At 43.4% G+C, this 13,367-nt stretch overlaps 1 protein-coding gene across 1 annotated transcript; it reads right to left on the reverse strand.

Annotated features, from left to right (window-relative positions):
• Positions 1–188: 188 nt before the first annotated feature.
• On the reverse strand, positions 189–12,019 carry wbp1 (WW domain binding protein 1). Its single transcript, XM_084325114.1, has 4 exons — positions 11,813–12,019; positions 10,891–10,993; positions 10,014–10,181; positions 189–1,353 (listed from the first exon to the last, which is right to left on the reverse strand). The coding sequence occupies exons 1-4, from the start codon at positions 11,873–11,875 to the stop codon at positions 812–814; spliced, it is 876 nt and encodes a 291-aa protein (XP_084181240.1). The 5' UTR covers positions 11,876–12,019; the 3' UTR covers positions 189–811.
• Between the last annotated feature and the right edge of the window lie 1,348 nt (positions 12,020–13,367).

Genomic DNA, 13,367 nt, shown 5'->3' on the forward strand with positions numbered 1-13,367 from the left:
GAGACACTGGTTGCTATTACCTCAGAAATGACATCACTGTGCAGCTGTGCCCTAGATAACACACAGACGCGCGCATGCATTCTAGAAAAGCTGACAAGACCAGGCGCTGCTGTCGGGTATAATTTATGTGTGCGTGTTTGGGGGGGGGGGGGGGGGGGGGGTAGTGAATAGTGGTTTTGTTTTGCGGTTTGAGACCCCCTCTGCTCAGTAGAGGTGGCATGGGAGGGGGTAGAGGCAGGTGGGGGGGGTGGTGACCGTGCTGTTAGCTGGCCATCCAACCAGAGATGAAATGTCAGAGGGAGACGGTTGGATGACTGGAAATGTTGGGACCAAGGAAAGGGGGGGGGGGGGGGGGCGCAGTGTTCAGGGAGAGGAGAAAGAAGCGGGACGAGGGAATCAGTCAATTCTGCTTTTAAGGCAGTGGGCACTCGTACTACTCTTCTCAACGCTCGGTGGAGAGGTCTCTTGCAAAACACTGGCCTGTTTCCATCCCGCAAACAAGAACATCCGTATCTCCTCCATCATGCCCACACCCCCCTTCACCTCACAAAACAAAAGAACCATCCACAGATATTTAAAGAATTATTAAACAATTACTTAGCATAGCCTACATGGCAGATCATTCATCTTCCTCAAATATGAGCTGTCTGGGCTAGTCATCATCATCATCATGAAATCAAACCTCTTGACGTCTCTGAAACAACAGAAAGGTCAGGTGATAATCTTGAGAGGGGATGATGGTGATGACAGCAGCTCTCATGTCGGCTGGCTGGTTAGTTAGTTGGTTGCTAGGCTAGGCTAGGCGTGGAGCTCAGACCAGGCGGTCTGCAGTGCTGGTGCTGGGGGTCTGTCCGGGAGGCTCCGGCGTGCGCTCTTTGTGTCTGAGGTTGTGCTGCTGTCGCCCGGTGCAGCAGTCCCCCCCGGCGCCCTGGCATACCCGCTGCTCTTCGTCGCCCCCCTCCCCCTCCTCCGGTCCCGATCCCTCGTCCACGTCCAGCTGGCACACGCATACCTCGATCCCAGAGTCACCAGTCACGTGCCGACGCCGAGTCATCAGCTCCTCCTCCTCCGATTCCTCCTCTGCTGCTGCCAACATAGCCTCCATGTCCTCCCCCGCCAGGCACTGCGATTGGCCGAGTGTCGACGGCGCTTCCTGGTCCACCGACGAGCACGAGGCCTGAGGCTCCTCCTCCTCAACCGGGGGCTCTAGCACCACGGCGGCTTGTGGCTGGCTGGCCGGCGGAAAGAGGACAGGCATGGTGTCCAGAGGGATTTGAGAGTAAGGTGGAGGCGGCGTGGGAGGGTGACCCACCACCTCCTCGTAGTCCGGGAGCTTGCAGTCGTTCCAGAACCCTGGAGTCAACAAATACATAAAGGGTTAGCTGTACTGTACTACCACCCATGTTCCAGAACCCTGGAGTCAACAAATACATAAAGGGTTAGCTGTACTGTACTACCACCCATGTTCCAGAACCCTGGAGTGAACAAAAACATAAAGGGTTAGCTGTACTGTACTACCACCCACGTTCCAGAACCCTGGAGTCAACAAATACATAAAGGGTTAGCTGTACTGTACTACCACCCACGTTCCAGAACCCTGGAGTCAACAAATACATAAAGGGTTAGCTGTTCTATGCCCATCTATATAAAGCTTGTTCTGTCTGGGGAACAAACACCAGCAATCAAGTCATCCTAAATAGGGATGCCCCGATCGCTCGGCCAGCGATTGCCATCGGCCGATATTCACTAAAATAGCTGGACCGGGTATCGGTAATTGTTTTTTTATTAAAAAGATTAATTATATATAATATACTAATAAATAAAGTAATAAATAACTATTCACACTGTTTCCCACAGGATTTTCAGAGACTATGGGGGGTGAACCTCCGACCCTATAGGGGGGTCCGGGGGCATGCCGCCCCGGAACATTTTTTTTAACATTTTTTGTACATTTTAAAGTTAAATGCATCAATCTGGTGCACTTTGAGAGCAAAATAAAGAGGCTAGATCTATGATGAACTTTGTGCTCAAAACAGCTTCCCAATCCTCTCCTTGAAGCACCCCAGCCGTTCCATGTATTTGTTAAATTACATCACCAGCACACCTGATTCAACTTAACTAGCCCTTTATTAGTTGAATCAGGTGTGCTGGTGGTGGAATTTAACAAATACATGGAACGGCTGGAGTGTCTCGAGGAGAGGTTTGGGAACCACTGGACTAGAGCATACATTTGAGCCATCAAAGAAATGAAGCAAAAGTGTTGAACTGGTTTATTTTTTAGAAGATTACTATTACGACTACTACCAATACTACTGATACATCCCTATTGGCAAACTTTATATTTAAAAAAAAAAAATTGTAAAAAAATAAATAAAAGGGTTTTTTCCGCCACAGTCTAGGTAATTAATGGGAAACTCTGATACATTTATATCTATGTGTTAATTTGTTACATTTAGTTTCACTAAGTTAGGAATGTAATGTTTTAAGTAAAGCCTAATGTTGCCTTGCACAAAAGAATGATCCCAGTCTCTTCCACACAGTGAGTGAGGCATACAGTTTGTTAACTCAATCAGCGCCAGACCCGAGGATAGTCGGGTTATCTCGCCGACCGTTCAGCGCCAGACACGAGTATAGTCGGGTTTTCATCATTATTTCATTTATTCGATATTTCCATTCATTACAGGCACACGGACTCTGGGTTAACATGAGGAATCATCCTGAGAATGGCAAAGTGCAATACCGGCATCCTCCCAGGTGGCAGTATCGAGCACCCTTTGAAACCTTATATCTTGGCCTGTGCAACGTTCAAATGTCTCCGGGCGCACTTTTCTTTGTCAGGCGAGTCGAGCGGGTATCCCGATCGCATTGAGAAGCGTCAAATGCCCCCGATGCATCTGTCGTGGTGGATTATGTTGGCGACACGATGGACACAAATACTTGGACTCGCGATCAGACAATTGTAATATTCTTTTTGGGGTACCTCCTAGTGAAGGTAAGGACTAAATTATATCAATCCTGCTTTGATCAAACCATGATTTCACCTCGATCGCAACGTGTGTGTAACGTTACTCCACAACGTATGTCGTTGGTGACGATTAAAGCATCAAACCCCCCCCCCCTTTCATGTATTCATGATGAAACATAATACCTATTATATACATTTGATTTGGAAATAGTAGCGTGTCCAGGTGAGAAACAGCAACGCTTTTAGTGAAATTCACGCTTTGCTGCATATCGTCGTTTTCTGGGATTAGACAGGATCACTCTAAAACTATACTTATATTCACCACGGTATAACACGCGAAAGTATTGATGAAAAAATTCATTTTTTTTTCACATATTGAAAATAGATAGTTGATGTCAAATGGGCCATAGTATTGTATCCATAGCTATAATATAGAATATATATATAGCCATGCAAACACCACTTATTCCTATCTTTTAGAGCGATGGCGTGGTAGGAACAAACGATGCTCAAGTCAGTGGCGTCCAAAGAGTTAATTGAACAATGGGTATTTACAATACATTTAGTCATTTAGCTGACTCTTTTATCCAAAGCGACCTACAAGTTCTGTACGAGCCATCAGTCATCAGGAAGGGCACAACTCTATCAGCTGAGTAACAATGTTGGTTACAATGTTGGTGCTACAGTGTAGGTTAGTATATTAGGACAAGTGCATGACAGTAAGAGTAACAAGAAAGAAAAAAAACAAAAACGATCTGTATCGGCAGTGTATTTGCCGATATGGCTCATAGAAGATCAGTATCGGTGGCAAAAAAACCTGTGATCGGGGCATCCCTAATCCTAAATGCTATGAATAGCTAGATAACAGAGGGACAGGTGGTGAAGCCATTTCAGTGGCTGGGGTCTTTTAGCATGCTGCAGATGGAGGGGAATTCCAAAAAAATATTCAAAGGTCAGCCCTATTTAGCATGCTGCAGATTGAGGGGCGGTGGAGGGTAGAAAGTCCACTGTCCTACCCTCAATCACTGTCCCTACACAGCACCACTGTCCCTACCCAATCCCTGATGACATCACTGGTAGCCATATTCAAACTAATTTACTCTCAATAACTATCAAACTAAATGAATGTCTGCAAAACTGTTTAGTTTTGGGATGTGTGCAAGATTATGTGCAAAACAAAAATCAGCATTGTTTTTTTTTGTGAAATGCCCCTTTAAGAATTGTGACAGAGAAACCGGTTTCAGTAAAGATCACTACTTGACCAACTCTCGCATTCCTATCTATTCTAAACAAATTAGAATCGCTTAGCTGCACTGATCCGTTGCGTCTGTTTTTAGTTATTCTTCGATGAGTCTTATCCGTTTGTTGGACAGGGCTGAGGATGTGTCCCATCTCCACCAAATCTGAGTCTGTTTTAATGGGCAGAAGAGTTGAGATAATTCAATGGAACCGATGGGATACGTCACCATCCGCTACCAAAGCTGTTGTTTCTGTAAACGCATGACATTAGGTTCCAATTTAAAAACAAACCAACCGAAACTTCCGTCAGTTTTATCTGTTTGGTATAATGTAGCCAGGTCAGAGCGACACTGCAATCACTGACATTTTTCTTTAACTGTGTCCCAGTCAAAACCAATATATCAGGATCCATTTGTGAAACCAGAATCTTGATGATCCATTTTACTGGGGCAAATGTCTAATATTTCAATCAATCATCCGTAGGATGATTTTATGCTCATAAAAGCTGGAGTAGAATCAGAGACAAACACAAGAAATGAGAAAAGAAAGTCGTAGGGGGATTGTAAATGAATTAAATGAAAGGCAGCAACAGTACGATTTGAATAACAACTAGGATGAAAGATGATCCAATATATTCCTATTTATACCTATTCTTATGTCTGAAATGTATGCAATTTTTATTTCGTCAATTTGTGTGCTGATTTTATGCCTATGTTAATTTTATACCAATTGCTGTGGAGCACTCTGGACTGCTGTCCATGTGTGAAGAGTACTATATAGATAGTTATTAATATTTATTATTGTTATATTGTAGAAATTAGGGGTGTAAAGGTACACGTATCCGTACCGAACCGTTTCAGTGTGTACCGTACCGAACGGCTGTGTACCAAACGAATACAACGGTATGTTAACCACTAACGACCGCCCACCGGGGGCTGTTTTGTTCACAATCTATAATAATTTTTTTTTTTTTTTTTTACAAGTCAATTATTAATTTCAATATAGAATATTCGTTGACAGCCCTACAAGTACAATTAGTTACTGCACACTACATCACCCACATCTTGATCAATATATTCCTCCTTTAATCATTCCTGTTAGAATTAGGGATGTCCCGATCGCATTGTTTTGCTCCCGATCCGATCCCGATCATGTGATTTTGAGTATCTGCCGATACCGATTTTTCCCGGTCCGATCTTTCGGCAATGCATTAAGAAAAAAATGCAATCAAGTTGACCCTTAAAACTAGATTAGTTCATAGTCTATAATTATTCTGCACTAGCCAATTTTATATTTTATTTTATTATTTATGACTGAATGTAATTGAACTTGTGAAGCTAGTCAAGCTACCTCTGTTACTGCACTACCTTTCGTATTGCACTATTCTGCACATCATTTGTTTTAGTTTACATGATTATTTTGTGGTGCACCACTGATAAGCTTTATTTTTATTTTGTTTGGAATTTTGATCCAATGCTGCAATAAGTGAAAAAAATAGAAGCTATATATCCATGTTGGATATACTGTTAAAAAAGCCATATCCATGTTGGATATAATGGATAGTGAAACATCCATTATAACATAATACCTATACCTTTGAATTGGAAATAATAGCGTGTCCAGGCGAGCAACGCCAACGCTTTTAGCAAAATTCACGTATTGCTCCATAGCTCCGTTTTCAGGAATTAGCCAGGATCACTCTGAAACTATACAATATTCACCACGGTATAACACGCAAACGTATACATGAAATGTATTATTTTTCACATGTTGAACGATGGATAGTTGATGTCAAATGAGCCATAGTATTGTCTCGATAGCTATAATATAGAATATAGATGTAGCCCTGCAAACACCGCCACGCATCCCTATCTCTTAAAGCGGTGGCCCATTGAGTACAAGGATGGCTTACACCGCTGGCGTCCAAAGTGTGGGTGCCAAAAACGGCTTTTTACGTTTAGTTTTTTTCTATATTTTTATTATCCATCCAGGGAGCCTTGTGTTACCATAGGGAATGGGTCTGAGGTCGCCAAAGTGCAATACCGGCCACATCCAGCTAGACGGCGGTATCGAGCACCCTTTGAAACCTTGTATCTTGGCCTGTACGTCGATCTAATGTCTCCAGGTCGTTTTCTTTTCCCTGTGCAATGGGAACGGTTATAACGGTCGGATTGAGAAGAATCAAATGCTCCCGATGCATGATGGATTATGTTGGCGACACGATGGACATCAATACTTAGAATCGCGACCAAATACAGGAAGGAGGTCAAAGTTGACTAGCAAAAACGAGAAGTGAATCACACATTCACAGAATGAACGGCGGTGGATGAGGAAATGGATTTGAGTTTTTTTTCTTTTTACTCTGACGTCTCTCAAAGATTTTTATAAAAGTTGGACCTGTACTACATAAGACTTCAGGCTATGGAACCAGTGTTTTCCAGCTTATACCTCTATGCTGGAATATTGGAATATGGAATCTTGCAACCACTACAGAAAAATGTGAGTACACAAGTTCAACTCAAGTTCAGACCTCTGTTACTCTATTTCATTAGCACTAAAAGTGATTTCCTTTTTTGCATTAGTAACTTCAGAATGTTATCTTTCAAAAGAGACCAGGCTCATGCATGTGCTATAAGTATAAAGCTAAGCTTTGCAAAAAAAAAGTATGCAGTCCTCAAGTTCAAGTTAAAACATTTCCAATTTTCTGGGTGCCTGTTAACCTCTTAACATGATGAAGATGAACCCCATCCAATTCAAACAGGGCCTGTCTGGCATAAAATAAATGACAAATTGTCTATGAAGGGAATATTGGATATTGGTACAATAACCCTTTGAAGGTCAAGAAGTTCCTTGAAGGCGGAGATCCTTCAACGTCTGTACAACGATGTTGAGGATGTTCTACGAGTCGGTGGTGGCGGGTGCCTTCTTGTACACAGTGACCTGCTGGGGCAGCGGACTGAGAGCGGAGGACGCAAACAGGCTGAAAAAGCTGGTCAAGAAGGCCAGTAACGTGGTGGGGGTGGAGCTGGACTCTAGCAGTGGTGTCAGAGAGGAGGACTCTTGCTAAGCTCCACGCCATCATGGACGACATCTCCCATCCACTACACACAGACTTGGCTGATAGAAGGAGCACATTCAGTGTTGGACTCCCAAGATGCAACAGGCACAGGAAGTCCTTCATTCTGACAGCTATCAGACTATATATCGCATCACTGTGCATCACTGCATCACTGAGCACAGAGTGAAGTACAACTCTGGAAAATCTTCCTGGACTTATTTTTAAATAGTGATTTTACAATTTTACACTTATGACTAGGGGTGTAACGGTACAAAAAAAACACGGTTCGGTATGTACCTCGGTTTTGAAGTCACGGTTCAGTGCGATTTCAGTACAGTGGGGGAAGGTTTGCAGAACATGGATTTCCATGTTCCCCTCAGGGGTGATGTAGTGTGCAGTTACTGTTGAGTAGGGCTATCAACGAATATTCTATATTCAAATAAACGCTATTTTGGGAGTTCTAGTGTCAAGAATGTAAGTAGCTTACCTTTCCGTTTTTAGCACTTTATTGTAAATCATCCTTCAGGGTAAAACTTGTAGATATTGAATAATGAATAGAGAAAGAAGCATCATGCAGGTCCCTAATGGTTTAATTACTATTTCCTGTTCCATATTTATCACACCTTATTCGGAGGCGCGTTGCTGTGTATGAATGTCCGTTCTATATGCCATAAACTTTTATTAATTTGATCTCCGAGGGACAGCCCCTTCTCAATCTAGCACAGGGAGAGAGGGTGTGTTCGCCATACTATGAGGCTATGCTAAATTACAGGTAATTTAGTGTGCTGAACAAACAACATCTGGCCCTTTGCGCAAGTTATATTTTGGGAAGGGGTGAACTTGAGTTTTTAATTAAGTTCTGCATGGAAAAACAAATTCTGCACGTGTGTTCCTTTAGTGGTTAAAGTAACGTTGTATTTGTTCGGTACACAGCTCTTACTGAAACGAAGGTGCCGTACCAAAACGGTTCGGTACGAATACCGTTACACCCCTACTTACTGTATATTTTAGAATGTAAATTCTATTCTTAGTGATTTTTGACTACCTAAACGTTTACCGTGAGCGATCTGTAGTGCTGAATTTCGCTCTGGATTAATAAAGTACTTCTATTCTTTCCTTTCTCAGCACAATTCATGCTCTTCCTCGTACAAGCTCGAGATAGTTAGCCACAAACCAATACAAAGTCAATGGGGTTGCGCTCCTGTCTGTGCAAGCTGACTGAGGCTCCCTGAAATTTACTCCACAGTGCACACAAAGGTAATTTCAGCTAGTCTATGTCAGTTTGCACAGGAGACAGGACAGGAGCGTGACCAGTGACCACCATTGACTTTGTTAACCATCTGGACGGAGCTAGTATGAGGAACAGCATGGATTGTGCTGAGAAAAGACTCCATCAATCAACAACATCATTGGAGAGCAAGAAATAGGGCTAGGGTTCAAAAAACAAAACTATCCCTTTAATATCATTGGCTCTGACATGAACCACCAGAGTTTTGTTCTTGATCTCTTGACCGTTTGCCATGGCTCAGAATAATGCGGTGTGGAGGCAACTTTGGGTCTGGGTCCTTGCTGTTCCCAAGTTCGTATATACAGTGTACTGTGTATATCCCCATCATGTTCATGTACATCTATAGCGTCTCTGCGTAGAACTGAGATTGTCTCTTCCAAAGTGCTAACTACAGGACGGTAATTTGCACATTCTGACGGAGAAGAAAGTGGCGGCATATTGCTGTTGCAGAGACACCGAGCTAACATTAAGCTTAACATTAGGCCAATCTAGCAAGCCCAAAACCAGGTATATCAGATCTAGAGGAAAACTGTCCAAAAGCCAAGGACGAGATGGATAGCAAACAGAAACAGCATTTTGGCTTCATCATCACTTAGGAAATTACTGGCGGACAATCCCCTCGTGGAAGTTACAGACTAGAATAAACACAGAAACAATACACAGCTGATTCAGAGCTGTGTCTCCTCTCTCGCTCTCTTTTTCTCAGTCTCTCTCTTTAAACTGTGTGTGTGTGTGTGTGTGTGTGTGACCTCCCCTCCTATTCTACACTGAGGATGCAGGCAGATGCCTTGACAATGAGAAAATGAGAAACCTCAGTAGGGAAGAGAACAACAAGAGAATCAACGATACACTCTTATGTTGATACACTGTATCAAACTTTTTTTTTTCAAATACTGTATCCATATTGTTACACCTCTAGGTTTTGGGATCATAGTTTCAGTTCGGTCCTTCTCTGACTCCCACTCCAGAGTAATGTGCTGGACACTGGACAGTCACACTCAGCTTCCCTGAATGTCCATCCATCTGAAGTGAGAGCTGTATAGGATGTGTTGCACAAAACAACCTTGTTGCTGAAATGGCACCGATAGGGGATATTACATCATGTCTGTCACTGTCATGCACTGGAATCTAGAACCCTTCAGGATACAACAGCATAGAGCTGCATGTCTTTCACTATAAACACCCCCAGGTCATAGATTTTACTGTCTGAATCTGCATTAGAGAGGCAGATTTACGATAATATATTCCTTTATTGATCCCCTTGGGGAAATTGTAATACTGCAGGGGACCTATTTCAAATCATAAGCGAATCATGAGTTAACTGGTGCACATGTGCGCCCGAACCGTGGATAACTTAGACATCAGTAGGTAAATTGAAGAGAAGAATTGAAGAAATAAATAAAGTAAAAAGATCCCCAGATAAGATTGTAACCCCTACCGCCCCTCTCCCCAGAGCTACGTACTCAGGTTGAGGGGTGGGGGTGAGATGAAGGAGCTGGAGGCTCCCTGATAGGCCATCAGACTGATCTCACGCTGCCTCTGTTCCTGCTGCAGACGCATCTTGACTCTGCGATGGCGGTAGGCACAGCAGCAGCTCAGCATAATGATGAGAGTCCACACCAGCCAAAACCCTGAGAGAGAAAGGGAGGGGTGGGGGGTTGCAAGGTTTCAGCGTAGTCTAATGAGATCCAACCTGATATTATACCCCACACACACACACACACTGGCAGTTCAATCACCACATTGTGATTTCTGACAACTGCCCCCCCTCCCAGCTGATATGCCAGATAGATTAAAATAGTTGTTTACGGGATAAACTAACAAAAGGGCATGCCATTGAGAACAAAATTCCCCCCCCCCCCCCCCCCCCCCCAACCACCTCCAATGTACAGTCCCACCCCCACCTACCCAATCCAATGTACAGTTTCTACGCCTAATGTATATACTCTTTTCTTTCTGGACTCTTTTTGTATCACAAATACAGTACTGCAATTGCAAATCTGGTATGTCATAAATGTATAGATGTAGCAGTACTGTCTATCTGTATGTCATGTATGTCATATATGTTACGATGAATTGGAAATGGGGGACCCTGGTGTAAACAAGACGAAAGTCTTTCTCTGGTCTGCATCCCCTTAACAATTGTATGTATTGAGCTGTACTGCACTGTACCCATTCTGCAATCTGTTAATAAAGTTTTCATTCATTCATTCATTCAGATATGGTCGGATATTCCCACTCCATGGATAATGACTACCAGACAAGTCAAGGAAATAATTAACTGGTAACGGATGTATAGCAAGGCCGGCTTTAAAATAGAGAAGACGGTTGGGAACTTACACCACAGCTCATAGTAGTAGGTGCAGCACTCTGTCTCCCCACAGCAGTAGCCCATCTCACAGCGGTACTGCTCGTTGTTGACACCAAAACAGAATTCCTTGCCCTTCACACACAAACAAGAAGACATACATTTCTGTTGCACAACGGTCATAAATACAAACAAACAAACTACTGACACCCAGGTTTGACTTCAAAACACAAAAATATGAGTCTGACTTAGTTCTCTGTCACTTGTGTAATTTGTATTTCCATACATCACATGTTTGAGTTTTTTTCTCTCAATAGATACATCTTTAAAATAATAATAAACACACAATAGCAAGCTGTATTTTGTATTCTAGCCACACAGACCAGACCAGTTAATCAACACTCAAGTTGGATGAGAGTTCAAAACCAATGATAATTTACTAACTTGTGGTATCTTGACAGTGAGTAAGGTTACGGTGAGCGAATGTGCTCGTGACTCAATCAAACGGTGCGTCAATACAAATGTGTTAAAAGTTATTTAGTCAACAAGCAAGCAGCACCAAAGATAACTCCACCAGACAGACGGGCTAAGCTAGCGTTAGCTGCCTACAGTGACCCTCTGTCTAGCTAACGTTAGCTCGCTTGTAACGGTAACTACGCCTAGGAGGATCATACAACTTGCCGGTTCCTCGCGAGTCGCGACACCCTACAAATTGAAAGTAAAAATTCGGAGAAAAACTATCCACATTGTTATTCGAGTGATACATATTGTAGCTACAAAAATACCATTAGCTATGTCTATGTAAACTGACGTCACACCAAGTGTAGCTAGCGACCGATGGCCAGTTTCCTTTGTGGGGAAACAAAACCGCACAATAGAAGGCCTCCGTCCAGCTGCGATCCACGAGCTCCCTTCAAAGCGCCTGCCGCGCTGTGAGCGCCGACTGCGGCTTACCTGCACCAAACAGGTCCCGGTGTAAAGCAGACCTACAATGGATCCCAGTGTTTTCTGTGGCATCTCTCTGGGTTGGTGGCCGTTAACACGACGGGAATCATATAAAAGTGTATCCACAGCTTGTGAAATGGCCAGTTATTTCGAACCGTTACGTACTCGACATGTTTGTGTGCCTTGTCTTGTAGGAAGACAGAGAAGTGTTTTCACCATACAGCCGAAGCGGAGTGGTTGTTGCACCAATCACTGGAGGGCGATGTTGGGTCATGTCATGTCAGTGTCAGATTTGAACACCTGAATTAAAGGCTATCAGGTCAATACATACGATTGATTTTCATACATGACGGTTCGTAGTCAAAGGAATTCCCTAATGAATGAATTATAAACTATTATTAATTCGTTGCCTATTATGTCCCAGGCAGCCTGGAACACCGTGGAGCCCATTGATTGAATGTTCATAAGGACAGCTCACCTTTTTGAAAATAGGCCCTATTTAAACATTGTCTGGCATGATGTTGACTAAAAAAAGGTATTCTGTACTTCTGTATGACAACTATTAAAGAAACTTGAACTAGTAGAGGCCATAATTCCACTTTAGTATGCTTTAAGTTGCCCAGTTACATGCATAACTGGACTATGATACCCATTACTTTTGATTAGATGTATGGTTTGCTACCATTTCCTCTGGAGAACACACAAATACATACTGTGAGCTTCCTGTATCATGGTTTTTGAAGGCTTAAAACACTTGCCCCATTGGATTGGAGCCAGGTGACTGAGAGGATGCAGTTTGTCAATACTAAAGCAAAGTGAAATTATGGCCTGTATAGTCAAAAGTATGCTGGTTAAAAAAAGGGCAAAAAAGTGAACCTGTCCCCTAAAGTAATAGTCTTGAACACTTTACTTTATGAAGCAGTTCCAGTAGGCAGCTACATGCAGTCACTTCATAAAGTTGTTCCAGACAAAAGCTCATGTTCATCGCAATGATGAATTATTATACTATAAAACGTTAGGTTATGACTATAACCAAGTTCTGTTAGTTAGGGGCGATGCTTGGCATCACCTACTGCACTATCTCGCGTACGTGCACGCGTACTGAATAAACCACAAATGTACCTCTAATACCAGTATTAGTCTGACCACACCCCTCATCAGCTTACCTTCATAAGCAGGTGTGTGGTCACCTGCTCTCCTCCTTCCCAAGCTTTCACCACAAGGTGAGGTCAAGGGCTGCAGCGGCCGTCTGATGCCAAGCATCGCCCCTAACTAACAGAACTTGGTTATAGTCATAACCTAACGTTCTGTATCGTTAGTGGCTTAGCTTGGCATCACCTACTGCACAAGGGAGGCCAAGCGGAGCCACTGGCTGACAAATACACCCCGCTGACAGCCCCCCAAAACCATCAGAACAGGGAGGGCCGAGCCCCCCCGACCCCCCCTAATGGAGGGTATCCCCCCTATTAGAGGCTTCACGGGAAGGCGACGGACCCGACCGTGCGAAGAGGCACTCAAGCAACTTAACGCACAGGGTGAGCAGACCGTGGCTTGACCCCACGAC

Source organism: Notolepis coatsorum (genome assembly GCF_963971535.1).
Source record: "Notolepis coatsorum genome assembly, chromosome: 11".
In the NCBI taxonomy this organism is placed as follows: Eukaryota; Metazoa; Chordata; class Actinopteri; order Aulopiformes; family Paralepididae; genus Notolepis; species Notolepis coatsorum.